The 22,166-nt window shown below is 37.1% G+C and overlaps 1 protein-coding gene across 1 annotated transcript in view; it reads left to right on the top strand.

Annotated features, from left to right (window-relative positions):
* DSCAM (DS cell adhesion molecule) overlaps window positions 1-22,166 on the top strand; it is a 401,851-nt gene that overhangs the window by 345,119 nt on the left and 34,566 nt on the right. Inside the window, 7 exon segments of the mRNA XM_035546056.1 lie at window positions 1,444-1,561; window positions 2,420-2,583; window positions 5,893-5,991; window positions 6,575-6,763; window positions 9,215-9,505; window positions 14,779-14,955; window positions 21,767-21,797. Of these exon segments, the coding sequence (XP_035401949.1) occupies window positions 1,444-1,561; window positions 2,420-2,583; window positions 5,893-5,991; window positions 6,575-6,763; window positions 9,215-9,505; window positions 14,779-14,955; window positions 21,767-21,797 (1,069 nt within the window).

Raw genomic sequence — 22,166 nt, 5'->3', positions numbered from 1 at the left:
GAAGTCAGTGTTCTTGTATAGCTTAGCCTCTACAGAAATACCTGACAGATAATATACAGAAATATTAATTTGGGGTTGTCTTTTGGGTTCTAATACAAACTTAAACGAACAAAAGTTTGGGTCTACTGTTTGTTTAAACACACAGTATGATCATTTATATTACTCTGAGGATATATCTACACACTCAAATGAACTTTTCTAAGGCACCTAAAAGCTTCTCTGTGTATTCAGTCCAGTATTTTGGAACTATGTATAAGCTGTCCTAAAATCAATCCTGTTCACTTCTGGTAATTCTCAGCTGCCAGAATGGCTCCAATTTGTCATTGCAAAAAAGTGCTGAACACTCCTTTCTGGCTCCGCTCCCTGACCAAAGCAGTGACAACAAACCATCTTGCCTTTAACTGACCTGGAAAAAAACTACCAACACAGTTTGAATATATTCTGTGGAATCACACTTATGCCATCCCATTAAACAGTGTAATTACCATTGGAAAAAAAGAGGTTATCTGTAGTTTTAGTCTCAGATGTTGACCAACACCACCCTGTTGCTAGAGATAAAATATACTGGACTGCATGATCACATAAATCATCTCATCCATGGTGAAAAATCTGTTTTTCAAGAATAAGGACCAGTTTGGACAGCAGACAGCAAAGGGTACTTCTGAAGAGCTTGATATGGTCCATTTCCACAAAGAGTTGAGAGAAGTATGTTTATTGTAGGTAACCAGAATCACCCAAAAAAAGAAAAAGGAAAAAAAAAAAAAGAGATAACAAGAAAAATGATGATCACAGAATTATAACTGAGACATGGAAAGAGCTTTTCAGAAATTAGCTGTTTTATAGAAGAGACAAGTTAAAACAAAGACAGCTCCTGAGCCAATGAAAGCATAGCTTAGTAATTAAGAACTAATCCCAGTAACCTAAACCTGACAGAGAAATTGAGAGTACATGCAACTTTCTCCTCAGGAGTATAAGCATTGGTTTTCTCATAGTTTAAATGAAGCCAAGACTTATTATAACAAACGTCATGTATCAGTAATTTAGCTTTTGTAAGACACCTGTCAACTGCAGACCCTTCCTGCTGGAATTTTGGAGAGAAGCACCCATTTCACATAATTTTCATCCATAATATTTACTACAAAACAGATAAAGATCAGTAAAGATGATCAATAACTAGTTTTACTCTTTTGTTCCACAAGGACTCTTCCAGTCTTCCTTTTCATTTCTCTGCTAGTTATTTGTCTTCCAGATACTAAAACTGCAGCATTTGTTCTTAAGTAAGTAGCTGTTATTATGAATTAAGTGGAGTAAGTTACCTAAAAGCATGGCTTTGAAAGAGATTGGTTTGTGTTTCAAGTTTTAGTTCTGTGTGTGTGTGTTTCCCTTCAAATGACTGTATGAATAGGCACCTCATTTCAGTCTTCCTCACTCTCTCTTGCTCAGCTCCTGCCAGGATTTTGACGTTCAGCGGCACAGTGACAACTCCCTGGATGAAGGACATTGTCCTCCCTTGCAAAGCTGTTGGAGACCCAGCTCCAACAGTGAAATGGATGAAGGATAGGTAACCAGCAACTAAATGTATTACTCAAATAAAGTCCATTTGCCTCAAATCCTGAAGATGGCGATGCTAGTGATCCTTCGTGACAGAGAAGGATCAGAAGATAAGAAAAGGGTCATTTGTGGGGACTGCACGCAGTCACAGTAGAGGAGTTCAAAAATTCCTTGAACTAAAAGTAATTGGCTGTGGTGATTAGAAGGTATCAAAAAGAGAAGAAAAGTTATGAAGAAGGGGCAAAGGTTAAATCAAAATGTTAAATCTTGGTGACCTTTCTCTTTTAACTTTAGGGCCACAGTAGCATTTCAATCTGAGAAAGAAAATGTCTGATGCATTTCAGTCACTGTGGAGTGTATGAACAGTGTATAAACATGTGCCTTACACATTTCTTGTTTTCCCTTATTTTGTTTTGATCTGTAGTTTCACAGTTTGACAGAGTCACACATGGAAACACACACGGACAATAATTTTCATCCAAGCACTGTGTAAGCAGTGATATTGCAGTGCTCTGATACCATCTTTTGGATTGATACACATACATAACTTTTTTTTTATAGTGATGTACTTTGTAGCCAGGAACAGTCTTTTATTTTTACACTTTATGAAAGAGCAGATAGTTAAGGAAGAAGTGAGTTCTCATTTTCACTCAAACGGGGACCAGGATGTGTGTGTTCTTTAAGTGAATGGCAGGTGTTTCCCAGCAGAAAGTACTCCGTTGTTATCTTTATAAAGGAGGACCTCCCCTCACCCCATCTCCACCCCAATTTTCTTTGTTTCTTTCTATTCTTAGTTCAAAAAAGTCCAATTCTGAGTAATTTTGATTGTAACTTCTTTAATGTATGCATTTTTTTTCCTGTGAGGTAGTAACGGGACACCCAGTCTAGTGATGATTGATGGACGAAGAAGCATCTTTAGCAATGGCAGCTTTGTCATCCGTACTGTGAAAGCAGAAGACTCTGGATACTACAGCTGTGTGGCCAGTAACAACTGGGGATCAGATGAAATAATTTTGAATTTACAGGTACAAGGTAAGAATCTATCTCATAACTGTTATCACAACTATTAACTGCTATGTGTTGGTAATACACAGGTATGTGCGTTTGCAGGTATATGTAAAATATTAGTACTAATCTACATTAATAAAAATTTCATTCTACCAAATTAATGAAGAAAGTATAATGCATGTCATTTTGACTCAGATGTCAGTATTTTCTTATATGGTATATGTTTTGCTTTTGATTGAACATTTAACACACTTGCAGTTAACTCTGCATGTAAGATTTGGATGTTGGATTGACAACTGTTTGCATCCAGTTATTTTCTCGTTATTACCAAGAAGGTATGACCTTATGCCTTCTTCCAATAAAAAGTACATGTATTTATTTAAATATTGCAAAATTCGGAAAGAGAGGAAATCTTTTCTTTAGCTCTTAAGAAGCTATCAGCAGAAGTTTGCCTCTCTACTGACACTGGAAACAAAAACTTCATTATGCAAGAGCAGAATTTTGCTGATGAAAAATATGAGGAAACATTTAAAATGAAATGTCAGGATAAGGTCAACTAGCACATATTGCCAACTACTTTCCATATGCACGTTGAAATGTATATAATGTATTTATTGGAATAGAATAGAATAGTTCAGTTGGAACAGACCTTTAAAGATCCTCTAGTCCAACTGCCTGACCATTTCACAGCTAACCATAATAATGAGGGCATCATTATCCAATTGCCTCTTGAATGCTGGCAGACATGTGGCATCAACCACGTCTCTAGGAAACCTGTTCCAGTGTTTTACCACCATCATTGTACAGAATTTTTTCCTGAAGTAAAGAAATTTTTCCTAACATTGTTGATAAGTGAAAAGTAATGACAATACAGGAGTACACATTAACAGTAATGTCAAAAAGAGTATATGAATTTGCATACCAAGAGTTCACTACTCAGGAGATGATCTTGCTCGCTCACACCAAAACAAAATTTGAACAAATGCTCAGAAGATAAGTGTGCTTTAATTGGCTGCAAACTGTCATACCAGGGGGAAGCAAACCACTGAGTTGGGAATGTCTACCACACTGCAGCCAGTCACTCTCCATTCCCTGGATATGCAAACTAAGTTTCTAGTGCAGACATATGAGAGCACAGAAAGAGATTGTCTCAACCACAATGCAACTCTCTCTGCTTAAACCAGTCCACTAAGCCTTGAAACAAATGCCACAGTGTATATTAACTTAGCTCCAATCCAAGTGAGCCTAATGATGTTTTTTGGCAATGTTTGAAGCATGACCACAACAGGAAACAGGGAGAGAAACACTGTCAAATGGAAATCGTAAATTTATATTTCACTAAGTACTTTCATAATTGCATATCCTTGCTGTTATTGAACAGCAGTAACTAAAAGGAAATCAATATTACTTCCCTCAGGGGCAGAGCAGGACTGGCATTTAATATGTGGGACCGTCATCTTTTGTAGGTAGGGTGAAACTATGATGAAAGGTTTTACAATAAATCTTCCACAGTGTAGTGTGTGCAGTCTCTCTCCATGGAATAAGCCAAGTCAGTCAGAATAATCCATCTAATGTAGGAAATTTTCATTTAAAATGTAAAGTGTCTTTTTTGTTTTCTTCAGCATTATTTAAGCCTGTAAGGGCAGTACAATACAACTTCTCTTTGAACTAGGCCTTAGTGGTAAACCAACAGCCTCCACTTGAACTGAAGGAGGGAGGGTTTCTTGGAGTTTTACTACTCTGCTGGTAGAGCTACCCCTTAAACATAGGCAAAGTAGGGAATGTCCTCTGGCAGCAGACTGCAGGACGTGACAGAGCATTTGTGACTCTGGTCTGCCTTGCTCATGGGACAGGGTCTGTCAAGCAGTAACCATGGCAGGGGAAAGGTAGTTCATGCCAGAATAAGCAAGAACACCACCACCCCTTCCCACTCTTGCAATGGCCATGACCAGAGGCTGCCCTGGTGTCTCTTTTCCCTAACTTTCTGACCCAGTCCTGCCCCTGCTTCTTGGATCCTCTTCCCATTACAGGCACAGTCCATGCCTCTCTCCTTGATCTTGAGGCAGCAGAACTCAATGTTGTCTACCTTTCCAAGAACCTTGGAGATATCTGGAACACTTAAGAAAACAACCCATAAGATGAGACAGATATAGTGTCACTGTGCATGAGCAGAGCAATACAAAGACTTTGAAACAGGAACTCCTTTTCCCCTGCTTTCTATTTCTGAATCTAGAACTGCAGATGTAAAGCACTTTTGTAAAGTGTCAGTAAATATTTACCCTTCAGGATCTTTTTACTAATTTGACTAGCTCTTTAGATTTTCATCTGTCAATCTTCTCTTTTTTAACAAACATTATCCTATATGGCCTTGATGTTTTTGTGCCATGGTTCTGGCTACCCCACTAGTACAACAGGACTAGCTAAATGATTCTGGAAGAAGTCAAAAATCATCTTGCCAGGCTATAACTTAGATGTTACCATATTGGCTCAGTGGACACATTTTATATGCCAGACTCTTGACAGCTCTATAAAGGTGGAAAGAAAGATGGGTACTTTTCTACTTTCTGCTCCTGAGCATTGAGCTCTGCAAACCCAGCCACTAATCTTGATGCAATTAGAGGAATTTTGGTTCTCCCTAGATTGGGTGCCTTATTGGGATACGACATGCCTCCTTACCTTCATGATGGATCTTCCTCCAAAGGAAACTGGACACTGGGTAGAGGATGGGAGACAAGATCTTATCCCTGTGCTCTTTCAGAAGCAGATTCTGAGAACCATGACATTCTTAGGTCCCATAGTTTGGACACGACCATAATGTTTATAGGGAGAAACAGAATTGAAGTATTTCGGGGTTTGTTCAGCCTCCCAGTTACGCTTGCAGAAACTATTGTTAAGCACTTCTTTTTTCATTTTTGCCATAATAGCTTTCAAATGCATTCATGAGTGGGACATCATTTGCAAATGGACATCTGTTCCCTGCCACTAAGAATTCAGCTTCTTCCTAAAACAGATATGAAAAATAATGGAAAAAAAAATATTTGGGTAGCTCATATGGCATGTAGAAAGAGGTCTGACAGGATATATACTCAAAATTCAAAGAAAATCAAGGGTTAAGAACTGAAAGACAAAACTGTAAAAATTTAAACGTAAAAAATGAGAGCCTGTCTGCTCTTGTCTTAACCAAGGATGTCAGCCAAACAGACACTTTGACAGAAATAATTTGCATTTTTTTTGCAACTCAAAACAGTTATTTGATAAATGACTGTTAGGTGGGATTAAGATCACATCTAATAATTAGAATCTATTTTCTATTTTTAACTATTTCCCATCCAGTTCCACCAGACCAGCCAAGACTTACTGTGTCCAAAACTACATCTTCCTCCATCACTCTTTCCTGGATACCTGGAGACAATGGTGGCAGTTCTATCCGAGGTAATATAATCCAGGTTAATTGCAACTTCTTCCTAAATTGTCATATGTTGATAGGATTAGTATATAATTATGATTGGCTCAAAAAAAAAAAAAAGAATAAAGAAAAACAAAGTAATCCGTATTGCTGTCAGTTTTTAATGTGCACCATCATAGCGATAACAGCTTTCAGCAAATTGCAGTTTCTCTTTGTGGTGGTTTAATCACAGATTTAATCACTTTCTTCTAGTGTATCCTCATCTGTTATGACAGTTACACTCTCTGATTTTCTAGACATGTAATCTCTAACCATTCATTATTGAGGGTCCAGGTTTATCATCTGGTCTTTATTGCTGATTGAAGGGTATTTAGAAATGTCTATCCCTTTCTTTTCCCTTTGAAGCTATCATTAAAATGATATTTAAGCTGTTGTAAGGGTAGGCAATGTGTGTATTTCTTGATGTCTTTTAGTCAGGGGAGAGCTGTATGTCTCCCTGTGCACAGGACTTACCTAGCTTCATGAGGTCTTTAAAATTATTTGTCATATTATCTTCAGAATTTGTGATTCATGTCAGGTTTATCATTGCCATTTGTGCCTTGCCTGCAGGTTATATTTTGCAGTACTCAGAAGATAACAGTGAGCAGTGGGGCAGTTTTCCCATTAGCCCTAGTGAGAGGTCCTACCGCTTAGAAACATTGAAATGTGGCACTTGGTACAAGTTTACTCTAACTGCACAGAATGGAGTGGGGCCAGGACGCATCAGTGAGATCATTGAGGCCAAAACGCTTGGAAAAGGTATGTTAATTTGCATCCCCCTTTGCCCACCTAAAGCTTTTGCATTGTGCTGTAGATCTTGGTTTGATTAGATGATGGGTTTGGATATTTTAATATTGGCTTTGGAAACATTTCCAATTCTGTCCATTTTGTCCATGCTATGACAGAAACGGCTGTCTCTGTGAGACTCAAAGTGTGTATCAGCTGATATTTTTTCCTTATATCATTAATAATTTCGTTCAAAAATGGGTTGGTAGATACTTTGGAAGTCAGTATCGCTGTTATCACAGGCTATAACATTTTCCAAGAGGAAATTGCTTCCTGTACTGATGTAAAAATCAGGATTTTATTTGTCTGAGTGCTGAAGGAAGAGGAGCATACATTTATATATAGTGCAAGTGGAGCCAATGTCTTAGTTCTGCTCTGAGCTGGTATTGCAGGAGCTATGCAAGTAACAGGCACCCTTTGAACAGAATAGGTGCCAAAAATAAAGGAGAAGTTTGCGTAAAGTTCTGCAAGGCAAAACAGATAAATCTGTGGAGTTCTCAAGTAACTGAGCAGTGGGTCCCATGGTCCTAGTTGCTGAGGGTAGTTCTACATGGAAATGTCTCACAATTATGAACAGATTTGGCATACACCCAGTATGTGATGTAGTAAGTCCACAGAGTGGAGTAGCTTTGCATAATGCCTTGAAGATCGCCCTACCTTGCATCTCTTCACACCTTAGTTATACTTAGTTATACTTATACTATATATACTATATAGTATACTTATAGTATACTTTATACTATATAGTATATACTATAGTATACTATATATATATACTATATATACTATACTATAAAGTATATACTATACTTTATACTATATAGTATACTTATACTTAGTTATACAACTTAGTTATAAGTACTCTGATTTGAGAGTTGTTTCATAATAAAGTTAGTTTACAGTGATAGGTATGTCTGTCCTATATACTATGTATCACACCTGCACTGTTGCAAATCTCTGGAGTGTCACAGCAAGGTGGGAAATTTTATTTGACACTCAGTGGCATAAGGAAGACCTGGTATGCAGCAGATGTAACTGCTATGACTTGCTGAAGCTCAGGAGAGGCAGCAGATCACTTCGTACATACTGAGAATATTGGTGGCCAGGAAGAATGATCCACTCACTGACTTTAAAGAAAGTGACACGTAGAGAACAAGATGATGGTTGTTCTAGATTTCTTTGACTGAAATGGGGAGAGATTTATGCATGCTACAGGTAACATGCAAGTAGTTCATGAGAAAGCAGATTTCTCAGCCTTTTGAATTTCTCTGGGATTTGACATACATACCTGTGTTACATTTACAGACTGAAAAAAGTATTGTGTGATTTAGAATATTAAAATCATTCTTGTTCATGTGAGTGCTGTAGAAGCATCTCTATCTAAAGCTATTAACAAAGCCAACTAAAATAATTCATAATCCACAACAGGAATCACCAATTTCTTTTAGATTCCTGTAGAAGTGAGTATATATTTTGGAACATCATCAAGAAAGGCAAAAATAAAAAAGGCCTCATAGGATAAGACGCTGTTATGGCATGGGATGAAACAGCACATTATAGATAATTTTTATTAGATTAGTTGTAGCTTCCAAAAGTAAAAATATTTTTTTTCTGCTAAGCAGTTAGCAGAATAATACTTTTAAGTACTCTACAATAATCTCTGATGTAAATAACATTTGCTGATGACCTGTTTTGTCCACCTACTGTTATTATTTCAGTTCTAAAGTGCCACTTTAACTGTCAGTATACCCCTATTACATAGAATTGTCAAAAAACTTTAATTTATGTATCATCTGAAACCAATATTAGATCCCAAAGCAAGACCAGTATGTAGAAATGCCAACCTGCCAACCCTTTTCTGAATGGAAACACCTTAACTCATAAATATAAAACTCAAAGTATATATTATTTTCAAATACATGTGCAATGTCAACATATCAATATTTCAAATATATACATATTGTTGCATTTTCCTCAAAATTGACATTTTCTGCAAATGAAAAACCTCTGTATACTCAAAAAAAAAAAAAAAAAAAAGGAAAGCACACAATTTCTTTTCTTTTTTTTTTTTGCAAGGCAGTAAACAGGGGCATTTAATGATATGAAGTTTCTGCCCTAGATTCACAAGCTGACTCTTGCCATATATGCAAACTGACAAGTCAGGTCCATACAGAGGCATATGGATATTTTTCACATATGGATTTGAAAATCTAGGTTTTTGAGTCTGGCATATAGTGTGAAGAAACCTTTAAGAAGGCAAGGGGTTGGGGGGAAGGAGGTAGCAGAGAAGGAGTAAAATACAGAGATATTGAGTCTGGTACAGCTAGGACTGTACCAGAAATAATATATTTTAATATTATATTTTTGAGAGCCCTATATCTGTAATACTCAAGAGTTTCACTTGAAATATATCATTGCGTCCAGAGCCACAGTTTTCAAAGGAACAAGAACTCTTTGCTAGTATCAATACCACAAGAGTAAGGCTGAACCTGATAGGCTGGAATGATGGTGGCTGCCCCATCACCTCCTTCACCCTGGAGTACCGGCCATTTGGGACGACAGTCTGGACAACTGCTCAGCGGACATCCCTGTCAAAGTCCTACATACTGTATGACCTCCAGGAGGCAACCTGGTACGAACTGCAAATGAGAGTATGCAACAGTGCTGGCTGTGCAGAGAAACAAGCCAAATTTGCAACGCTTAATTATGATGGCAGTAAGTATATCTTTTTAGTTACGTGTCCAAGGTACTGTTTTTATTCTGACTTCGTGTGATGCTTTTGCTTATGTCTCTCTGTCTGTTTCCTTCCTTCCTTCCTTCCTTCCTTCCTTCCTTCCTTCCTTCCTTCCTTTTTTTTTTTTTTCACACAAAATCCTTTTTAAATCTGGTTAGCTGTGCTGTAAGAGGGGTAACTGTCTCAAAGATGTAATATGCCTATAGATTTCATGACACTAGGCTGCCAGGCAGAAAAGAGGAATTGTTTATTTGTCCTCACTGAGGAAGATATCCAGCACCAAAGTCAATCGACCATGAGACACATAACCATTAGACACCAGGTGTCATTACTTCCAGTGCTCACAGAAGCACTTGCTAGTATTTCATGCATCTCTTCCACGAGATTTTTGTCTTCCATACAATTGGTTCCTGCAGCAATTTATTATGGTGACTTGCCTCATTGCCATTCCATGCAATGTCCTTTTGACACAGCTGAAAACCTATTACGTGACACAACGGAGCAGCTAACTAGCTTGTCTTCCGGGAAAGCCTCCGGACAACATCCTCCAAGGGCAAAGCGATGGCAGTGCTATTATCCCTATTTACAGACAGGGAAGAGTGAAACTAATGGGTGTGACAGATTGCTCTATCATGCTCAGCAGCAGGGCACAGGGGATGGAGGAATCATTGCATCCTGCCTTTTTGCCAGGGGTTACTGCCCACTCTTGCACAAGCCAGAACAAGAGGGTGAGAGCAAACACGCCAATTTGTCAGTCACTTCAGCTCATATCCTGCTGTATTTATTGAAAGTGATGGTGGCACATGTGTGCTTCTGCTGACTCTGTAGTGGGAAATGGCGGTATTTCTGGCAAAACAGCAGTACAGATGGCTCCAGATGGCGATCTCTTGAATTGTTCTAGTGTGAATTGCCAGAGCTTTTCTGGAGACATTCAGTGTAATACGTTGTCATGTTGCCAGAGATATTGTGCTGCATTATGCAATCACTTTGCTACATCTGTACTGTTAAATTAAACAACAGGACTAGTGAGCAAGTTCAAACAAGAACAGATAATTGCCCAGCTACAGCACCAAATTGCTAACCATTCATAACTCTGTATTGTTAACACATCTCCCTGCCACAGAGCTGGCCCACACAAACCAGCACTCTCCAGGAGAATCCCCTGCTATGGTTCAGGGAAGAGCAGGCAACAAGGCCCATTCCCAGCCAGAAGTGTAGGCTATGGATCTGTCAGGGCTTAAACCTCTGCACCTTACCCACCTTCTAATGCTACCACACTCTATGTACCTGCTAACTAACAGTTCTTGCAGATAACTAACACATGCTCTTGTAGCTGTCCTTTCACGAATAACACTCACCACAGTGAAAACATGAGGGGATGTATCATTTTGATAAGCTGCCATGGGGCCCTCACATTTTTTCAGAAACTCCAAAAAAAAATTAAGAGAAATTTTTTTTCTCAGCTCTTGAGGCCTATAGGAAAAGAAGATCCAAGTACTTCTTATACAAATGCTGACAGATCTTGCCGGGTAGACTTAGAACCTGTTTTATTAAGCAGTAAATGTCAATAACTTGTTCAAATATTATGGGCTAACTTATTTCCATTTTACTTAGCTTATCTTCTTTCCTTTCCAATTTCTTTCTACTGGTGCCATAACTTTCAGTTATCTTTTTTTTTTTTTTTTTAAATATATTCACAATTATTGTTACACATATATGGCTGGGACAGTCTTAAGACATATCTTAAAATGGGATGATCTGCAAACGCAATTCTGGAACCTCAAATTCCCACTGATAACACTGCAATCAAACATTCTTACAATGACCTGATTTGAAATGATGTCAGACCCCAATTTTTGCTTACATAGCTTGTTTTCACTTACTGTGACCTACATGTCATTTTGATTCTGTGTTACTGTATGGCATCTTTAAAAGTGAGAAAATGAAACAATAAAAATGGTTGCAGCATTAAATTTCCTGGGCCACTGCTTTTGGTCAGCTTGAAAATTTTTCATTTATGGCATTGATGGTTTTATTTGTCAAGCATGCCTTGCCAGGACTTTATTGTGCCTCAGAGAGGCAATATGATCTCAAATAATAGCCACAACATTGAGAGGGGAAGACATGACTAGAAAAGTGGATTTCAGTTTTCAAGTTTTCTGAATTTGTTATATTTGATGCAGAACTAAAATGATAAGATCATTCTTATTATCATTAGGGAAACTGAAACTGGTGTATTCCCACATAAAGGGTTTTATGGAAGAGCTTTTTCAGTGCTTCTAAAACAAAATATGTCCCTACAGAGTCCCAGCTTCCCATTCATTCATTCAGTGATAAACTGTGTAGGCTTAAAGGTGCTTCAGACCTGGAAAATAGTGTCTGCCAAGAAATCAACACGTTCTAACAATAATTCCTGCAGAATCTTTTTGCTTTCATAGACAGCGATTTTCTTTTCTTTCACAAAAAACATACCAGTGGAAACTTTCTGGCCAGCTCTTGCTTTTGAGTACTAATCCTACCTCTACCATTGATTCCTTTTGTGATATGAGACTAGCTTCTTCCAGCTTCTAGGGGTCACAACTGCCCTTAGGGTAAAGCAGATACAAGGATGGTTCTTTGAAGTTCTGATAATACTCCTATGAATGTTCTAGGATACAAAATGCTGCAAATGAGTTAGGAGCATTAGTTGTCTTAAGCTAAAACCTTTGCAAACTTTGTAGAAGTCCTTGAGTTATATCTTCTTTCAGTCAGTTTGAACTTCAATAGCTGATCTGCACTAGAGCTCCTGAGAAATATCATGGCTAAGTATAATTCACCTGAAATCCCTTCACGATGAATCGTGTCAAAAGGTTAATGACAGGTCTATGTGCAGGTCTTTGCTTTCTGTTCATAGATATTTCAGCTAACCACTTTCAGCTTGCAGGATATTGTGACCTCCCTGCCCCTTGTTTTTCAGAACATTTGCACTCAACACTTAAGGAGATATTTTTAGCAATGTGCAGCTGTAGTGTGTAGCACTGAAAAGGAGCTTCCTGGCTCAGAGATCAGCTGCTCAGTAGCCCTGACATTAAATCAGATCAGCTTGGTAGCAGCTCTAAACTCTGTTAATTGATTTTAGTCCACCAGGAGACTTCCTACCATGAAGAACACTTAGGACACAGGAAAACACTTCACAGTCCTGAAGTCACAAGGTGCAATGGGAGATGCTGGAAGGACATAGGGGAAAATTGGGTCAGAGACATTCAGATTTCAACTCCTATGAAGCATCAGTAAAGCAGGCTAACAAAAGACAATGATGAATTGACCTGAAATTTAAAATAAATAAACAAATAAATAAATATTTCCAGTTTGTCTGGGACTTTACTGTAGGAAAACCTTTCACTTTTTTACTTCTAGCCACAACCTACGATTACAACAAATGTTGAAATGGTATTTTCTCAACGGATAGCAGATTTAGGTTATGGCAATTTTTAATTCCATTGGTGAATATCCACACATGGATAATGTGGACGATACGTAAACTTACAGTTTAACTGAAATTGAAGCCACTTGAATCAAAGTATTAGGGAGATCAAGACATAATTTCAGGCAATATTGAACGCAACAGTCTTTAGCCAGTCATCTGTGTCACTCTAATTCAGTGTAAAGTTCGTCCCTTTAGTATTCAGCAGGATCTAGAGACAGTTATTAGTATTTCCTTCAAGAATTCACAGTCCTTTCCATTTCTCCGTCTAATCGCTTTCTTTGCCTTTAGTCAGTTAAGACAAGAAGAAAAAATCCTGCTGTGTATTTATTCCAAGCAATGGAAAATTACAAAATTATAGAAAATTATGGGAAAGAAATGCAATATAAAATTAGAAAAATATTCAAAATACAACTGTAAGATTTTTTTTTCTGAAGTACTTGATATAGCTTTGGGTTGTTGTAGCTTTTTTGTTTATCTCCATCCCTTAAGAGAACTATTCTTATTATATACAACTCAAACAGCTCTTATAAACAAACAAACAAACAAAACATGCCTACAGATTTGCATTTCCACTGTGGTTATCACCCTTGCATTGTACTGCATCATATCTTTTTTCACTTTTTTTTTTCTTTTCTTTCTGTGATACTCTGTGGTACGTAATGAGATATAACTATATCACACAATTCAGCAATTAAAATGTAAAAAATGTGCCTGTTTTTCTTTCTCATCTTCCTTACTTTTAGCAAGTAAGTAGCCAATTTTATGTTTCAGTAGCTGGTTAAAATTGAATAGCTTTCATCGACAGTCATCACAGTTCACAATACTTGCGTATTTGTACCCATTTCAAACAAATCTGCATTTTATAGCCTCATTTGTAGTTGCATGTAGCAGTTTAATAGTAATCAGGAAATGAGTGAGAAGCTTTCCATACCTAAATAGTCAGAAACAGAAAATGCTGTATTCTTCTCACGTCCTTTAGAAGTAAAGAAAAAAAGAATAGAAAAGTTCAGGTATTACATATCACCAGGAAGCCAGGTATATTCAAAATGCAAATATGTCCCAGAATGAAAAAGTGAGCTGCCTCCAATGTGAGTACTTTGCAGATTCATTTCCTTCATTTCACTCTCAAAATTTGCTCATTTTTATCCAGCATTACTCTCCTGTTTTACTGATAAGTATAATGTCAGACTCTCTTTAGAGAATTAGCATCAGGTTGGCTATCTGAATCTAAGAGCAATAGCACTGCTGAACCCCTAAGACATGATAAAAGAACGTAGAAGATTCATGTGATGCGTGTAGCACAAAATGTGTGTTGTCATTTATGTCCCTTACAAAGAAAAGCCAAGCAGAGCATAAATCTGTTGTAGCCATGCTACTTTTCCATAGTAAAGATTAATATAGGTAGCAATTCTGAGATGTCTTAGAACTTTGGAATGATTTAAAGTACTTAAAATTAATTGTAGTACATGATTGTGTAATGAACACGGACTTCTATTCCATATTTTTTTGGGGGAAAAAAAAAAAGCCATGACATTGTTGATGTATACACCTCTTTATGCCTCTTCTCAATTTCTAATAATTTGAGTCCCTGCTGTCAGTGGCTTGTTACCAGTGTGACTGATTATGCATGCATAGCCATTATACATACAAACATAGCATCCATCCTGAACATGAGAAATCCTTCTTTATGTTTTGCATGTGGTTGAAGCATATAATATGCCATATTTCCTGAGAACTCAATCTTTTGTCTTCATTAATAGGCATCTAATATCATGACACTGTTTCCAGGTACAATCCCTCCACTCATTAAGTCAGTTGTGCAAAGTGAGGAAGGGCTGGCAACCAACGAAGGGCTAAAGATGCTGGTGACCATTTCCTGTATCTTGGTTGGGGTCTTGCTGCTTTTTGTGATGCTGCTGATTGTGCGAAGGAGGAGGAGGGAGCAGAGACTGAAGAGGCTGCGAGGTAAGATGAGAACTGTGGCACTTATTCTTACATACACACACTCTCCAAATCCAGAAGTACAATTGGTCTGCATGTGACCAAATGGTTCAATCCCCAATTGGTATAATTTTCCTATAACATGTAGCAAGTAAAACATATGTGTTTTTTACAGAAATTCTTTCTTTTATCATTTTGTAGTCTAGTCGAACAATGAACCATATAACCATTGTTAACCATTATTTTGCATGAGGGAAAGGAAAATAATTCTCAAGTACTGGTGTTTGGGGATTTTTGTTGTGTTTTTTTTTTCTTTCTTTTTTTCTTTATCTTGTGAATTGTCTCAATAACATAAAATCTTTTTTTTTAAAAAAAAAGACTAAAATCAGATGTTCTGGAGATGGAAGGGTTTCAGTTTTCTAGCAGATGTTAAGTGATTCCAGAATTATGCAATTAATGTAGCCAGATGTTAGGCTAGAAAACACATCCAGATATTCTCAGATTTGTTACCATATTGTTTTCCTTATGAGGTATTATAACAAAACTCTTAAAACAACTTTTCACTGTTCACTCACCATTCATTGTAGCTGAAAGTCCTTTTCTCAAATCTTTATTCAAATTCATGTTTCCTATGTGAATAAGTCTTAGATTTATGAATTCATTTAGCTGTATTGGGCTTCTAGTAAACACCTCCAGCTGAGTCCCAACGAGGTTTTTGACCCTTGCACTCTGCAACTTCTGCACTTGGCCTCGTGGGCTTTGCAGTAGCACACGATAGTAAACATTACACTGAAATAATTTGAAAAATTCATTTCAAATCACACACTGAATAAAAAGCAACATGATTTATCATCCACAAACACGAATCTAAGGATTTCTAAGAATGACCAAAATGTTTAGTTATTTGTATTTTAACCAAAATATGTTTATGATATTAAAATCAGGGCCAACCTTATGTATCTCATCTTTGCATCTGTTCTTGTCTCTTTTAGGTCTCATTTTTCTCTTGTAATGATATTTTGGATATTTTTTTGCAATGAAGACAGAGATAAAGGGCCCTTAGGCATGGGCAAATTCCTAGATCAAAGAGGACACTAGCCTTATAGTTCAGACACAGCTCTTGAAATTAGGGCATTTTGATTCTTTAGGTTGTTGTATAATAACTTTCTCATTTGAAATTTTTTAAGTCATTTACCTCTGAGAAATATTTTCTTCATCAAAAAAGTGGTGGAGTGGTGAAGAAAATGTTATCATCTTATCTTCTGAGAAATATTGTGTAATTCCATCCAGTAATGAGCAGGATATTTTGAGCAGTTTGGCTCCAGGAAATCATGGCTGTGAACATCTAGTTTTTCTTAGATTCTTGAGTTACAATCGCTTAAGGAAGGCTGGTGATCACCAGCCAATGTGGCTTTTCTACAATGTAAGATTTATCTGAATTATTTTCTCTCAAAATATAGGAATCTCAAAAAATATCTTCACTTAAACATAGCCAGTGACAAAGAAATCATCACTCCTTTTGATGGTCATCAGTATTTAACTACAATTTCTGTAAAAGTTACATCTCACTTCTCATCTGAATTTGTCAAGCTACAACTCAACCTCAAAACCATTTAGTCCCATTATACTTCTGTCTGTCATGCAGTGATTGAAGTTCTCTTTTGTATCACATTTTTGGTCTTTGAGGATATTCTTTTTATATGGTAGTGATCGAGTAATTCTTTAATATTTTAACTGGTAAACTGAACAGATGAATCTTCTTGAATCTTTCTCCGTAATTATCCCATCATTCATTCCTTTCAAGGTTTTTCTCTGGTCCCCTTGTAATCTTCCAGTACCTTTCCTCATCTGTGTATGTTAGGAATGAATTCAGTATTCCAGCAACACACATATCAGCACCAGATATAGAGACAAAAAATCTTTCTTCTTGTCCTTTTTATTCTTTACTCCATACATGTGAGAATCACCTTTTTGGCTGCAACATTACACTAAGAGTTTGCCTTTAATTTTTTATCCACTGAGATCATCTGACAATTCTCTAATTACAGTGCAATAGGATAACATTCTCCATTGTACAGCTAAGACTTGTATTCTTGATATATGTAACCATGTGGTCATATAATATAAATAAATATAGATAAATTATTAGCTTGTGATCAGCCTACCTGATGATCCAGATTGGTGACCTATTACTTTTATTATATTTTAGCTACCTAATTCTTATGTCATTTTCAAACTTTTATTAGATATTATCTTATTTACTTCCAGACCAATGAGAAAACTACCAACAGTGTAATGTTCCATGGTGCATGAAGATAATAAATACTTTGTTTAAAATTGTATTTTGATATGTATCAATTTATATGTTGGAAATCATACATGATGGTTGCCATGTTAATTTTTTGCATTATTGCTACTTTCTTAGTAAAATGTTTTGAAGTACAAAAACTTTGTTCTAAAGGAATTTAAATATAATATTTAGAATTTACCTAATCCTATCTCAGTGAGAGTTTTTTCAACATCAACAATTCTCAGTGAATTTTATTCTCATCAGAATACTTAGCTTGACATGGCTGATTGAATAATTAACGTCAATGAATATAGACTTGTAGTCAATCTCCTTTAATTCATTTCATCAAGACTCATACCATTTTTCCCATCCCCTTTGTTCATTGCCAAGATCAGATTGACAGTAATTCAGATTTTTCTGTTGTTCATTCTTTTTGAAGACTGACCTAATATTAGCCATTTCTGCTCTTCTGGAGAATATTTCATGTTCTAAAAATCTTAGTGACAATCAGCATTGCTGTTCCAGAGAACTCCTTAGTAAGTTCTCCAGAAAACTCCTGCTTGCAAGTTTTCCTGATCTCCTAAATAAAAAATGTTCTTCTGTAGTAGTTACTGTGTTCAACTTTCTTCTGAATTCATTTTGAATGGAAAATGGAAAATATCCTGTCATTATCACTTGATATGATATATATTATCTGGTGGGTTTTCTTGAGACTCAGGACACCTTTTTCCTAAATCATTTTTCTAAACCCACTAGCTACTTTCTTTCAGTCTACGTCAAAAATAATATTTTCCGCTGTTGGACCTCCTAAGCAATTTTATGCAAGTAACAACTTGCATAATTCTTGCTTTTGTTGCTCCAGGAGATGTGCTTTCTTCAAACCTGCTTGACAAAGAGGAGTGGGAATTGCAGATTTATTTGCAGTATATTCTTCATGCAAACACTTAGATTTATGCTTACAGACAGATAGGGTCCTGGTTCCAGTTTGTGCGGTAAATATGTCATTAAAGCAGTAGTCTTTCCATTCTTAATCATTTTACTGCTTGTTTTAGCACATAGGAATGCGTAAACCCTTGTCTTCCTCCTGTGCCATACATAGTATGATTTTATTTTTCCAGCAGTACTCTGTTTAGAAGGAAAATGTAGTTTTCAGCAAAACCGTGAGGTTTTGTCCGATTTAGTAGTTCCACAGGTCAAGGCACAAGAAGGTCAATTGAGTGCTAGAGTTCATGCAGTAATTCAGTAGGTAAGCACACATTAGAGCAGAGAAACCTGATGACTTACCACTTTCTCTCCACTATTAACCTAGCTCCACTACCACTGAAATAGCTTTCCCTTTGTTTTCAAACTCAGCTCACCTTAACCCAAGCAGAAAGTGTCAGTGCAGCATGGTAGTTCAAAAGCGGCACCATGCTATTTAAAACTGTATCATGGACCCTGATTTCCCAAGTGGCAAGCCAAATGTGTTAAGTATTTTAAAGAAGCAAATGAAAGGGAGGGCTGCTGCTGAGTATATGCTTGTTTGTGCAGTCATGTGACAAAACCACTGAGGGAAGTTTGACTTTTTCACTAAGGGTGATGCTTGGCTGGGACGGGAGATTGTCACCTTCAGTCAGTCATCCATGGCCTCTCTGAACCCTGTTTTCCCTACCCAAAAGGTAGGAGACAGGCCGCTGGCTGGGATATTGATTCCTTTTATGAAGCTTTCTCAATTTACTGATGAAATGTGTCATGTAGGAAATATACAGCACAGTAGTCTGCAATCTATACCCATTATCTGGTGAAACAGACATTTTTTCTGTAGCTGATATTTTGGACACATCGTTATCATATTCAATACTGCTGTCCATTGCAACAACTTTCTTCATCTGTTAAACCCTGATGACTTTATTATTTTTTGCAGTACTATTTCATTCAGTTTTTGATATGTAACATGATCTTGCATGAAGTCTTGTGCTATTTTTGATTGAAGATGCACAGACGATTTGATCCTTTGCATCTCCTTGACCAAGAGCATATGTAAATGTGCATTTGAATATGAGCCACATGTTTAATGGTGAAAACATAACATCTTTCCCAGATGCAGCATGGAACACAGCTGTGCAGCATCTGAGAATATATGAGGGAAGTTGTTTCAATGCTAGGGAAAAGGCACAAGAGTGAACATACCTGTGTGCAGTTCCTCCAGTGTGTTTCGCCAAACCAAGCATACTCATCTGAGCTGGTCACCCAAGGCGCTCTGACAATCTAGTCAATACAGTCAAGGGACTGAATTACACACTTCAGAACTCTGGGTTCCTAGCATTTTTAAAATATTTATGGTTGAAGCAAAAACAAACAAAAATCCCATGAATATTGTTATTTAATCCTGGGAAACAAATCTAGAAAGGAACTGAAAGAGGTCAGTCAATCTTCAAGTCTATTCCTTTCATTTTCCTTGAGTTGTGCACTACTTGCACAAATATCCACAGTCTTCAGTCAAGGATGTAGTCATTACTTTACAAATCCACTCTCTGAGTGAAAGAAATATTTGTATATTAAATCACCATTACTGGGTGTGCCAGAGGGAGAATGTGTGCGTCAAGGCTCTTCATGATCCCAGTGCTGCTACAACAACAGAAAACAGGAAGCATCATAAAGCTTGTTTAAAATAAAATAAAATAAATAAAATAAAATAAAATAGACTTGGAATCAGATTTTTTTTTCTTTTTTCTCTTTCTTTTTTTCCCTTCAGTTCTTCAAAAGATCTAAATCCCTTTCAAGGTCCTTAGAAGTCAGTAGGAAAACTATCTCTGGTGTCATTTGGAGCAGCAGCATGCTGGTACTTTGCCTTATGACATACAGATGTTGTCCTCGTGGTATTGTACTATGTAGAAGCACTTACAGGAGTGTTCACAGCAAAATCAATCCCATAGCAAAAAAACCAGAAAGTCTATATGCCTAAATGTAGTGCTGTTTGAATAAGATCAGACATCTCAGACAGAGTCCTTCCCTTCAGCAGGAATCTTCCATTCTTTGTGCTGAAAATGAATAAGGGGAAGATTAAAAATAAAGGAGTGGAACAAGCAGACCTAGAAGAAGCACAGAATTTCAGCTGCAACAGTAATTGTGAAGAATGAAGTCTAAGACAGGCAAGCTGGCACAGTGTCAGAGAAACCGAATGCAGAAAGTTGGTGGAAGATGTTTTGTTAAAAATAAAAAGAGCACTTTGTTTATCCCTTTTAAAAACAAATATAAATGTAACCAGAGTGATGCATTAAGTTGGTGGTTTGTTTCTGCCTGCATCCTCTGAATTTTAAAGGCAGGAAATTTAATAGGATCACAGACAAAGAAATTCCAATAGGTGTAGGAGACCCAAGAGGTGATTAAGGAATAAAAAGGGTTTCAGAAATGAGAGGGAGAAAACAAAGACAAATTCAGTAAATGTCTTAGAAGATGCAGGTAGATTTACAAGCAGGAGATAAGAGGAGGAATTTAAAGTTTCACCTAACAGGAGAGTTCCTTGAAGACTTGGAACTTGAATTGTTTTCTTCTCAGATTTGCTTTACTTGGTTGCACAAAAGGCTGCTTTGTTGCTCTGTGATGTTGTTATTTAGCAACTCTGAACTCAGCATTTTCAAGTGAGTTTTTTTAGTGGCAAACTGTAGGAGAACAAAGTGTAGCTGTCTTTTTGCCGAATAATACCACAGAATTCATTATTGTATGTTTATAAGGTTTCACAGGAAGCTACCTGAAGAACACTGGGTGAACCAACCTTCAGCTGTGTACTTTGATCTGGTGTTTACCGTAATAATGATATCCCCAAAGGGTTTTATGTTAAAATAGCAGCAATGACAATGGGAATATTTCTCCATCAGCAGCACCTCATTTTGCAGGGCTGATCCAAGTGGGAATCAGCTACCTCCTGTTTTGTATACAGACAGCCCTCTGAAGACCCAGAAGTTCTGAATTATTGCTAGTTGCAAAGCATTCATACCTGAGAGCAACCAATCTCTCCTTGGAGACCTCCCTTGCACCTCCTCCATGCAGTCAGGTTGGGTTTGAAAATGGCAGGCTGGCAATTGCTTGTCCAGATCAGCTTCAGTTCCTGCCCAGAGATGGATGTCAGCATTTCTGTCCTCTTGCCCTTTCTTCCTTCCTCGCCCTCTTGCTTGCTAACTATGGCATGAAGGAACAGAGAACCCTGCTGGTTGCTAAAATATCTGCATTTCTAAAGAGTGTCTGTAGTTGTTTCCAGTTAAAGTTTATTTTATTCCATGCTCCCTTTTCTTCAAATCCAACAGTTGTTGCACATCTCTAAGCATTTTCAGTGCTACTGAGGAACTAAACAGGGCTCTTTGGGGCAGAAAGATCTAATGTAGTGAAATGCAGTTCCAGCAAAAGTAGGAACTTTTGGACACTATTTTATCTTCATTACTGATCTGAGAATTGACAGTAGTCTTATATATGGCTGATTCAAATCACTTCCTAATAATCCATCTATCTCAAAAATTTTCATTTGTGATACAGATAGCAACTCCTGACATCTTTTCTGTTTTCTTCTAGATGCAAAGAGTTTGGCTGAAATGCTTATGAGGTAAGAATAAATTCAATCTTCTTAAACTGAAAAATAATTGTCAGCTATGGCATCATATTTAAAAATTATTATAGGGACAAAAGGAGTCTTCTATTCCTAAAGCCTTTCTTAAAACACACCATTTGACTCTGTTAAAAACAAGGATACACTGATGGCTAGAAATACAAGAAAACAGACAGTTTGTGGTCAGTCCTGTAACAGAACACAATAGTAAAATTTGCCATCTCTTGTATTAGTGGATTAAATTATAGAATACATGTGGGTTAATTTGGACATTTTTCCTATTCAGAAAAACATTTGCATAATATGTACCAAAGAAATTGCTCTTTTGAGATCATGGGTTTGAAGGCAGTAAGTGCCTGGATGTGA

Source organism: Cygnus atratus, chromosome 1, assembly GCF_013377495.2.
Source record: "Cygnus atratus isolate AKBS03 ecotype Queensland, Australia chromosome 1, CAtr_DNAZoo_HiC_assembly, whole genome shotgun sequence".
NCBI classification, from domain to species: Eukaryota; Metazoa; Chordata; class Aves; order Anseriformes; family Anatidae; genus Cygnus; species Cygnus atratus.
Note: the sequence above shows the minus strand (reverse complement) of the source record. Positions and strands in the feature narration are given on the sequence as shown.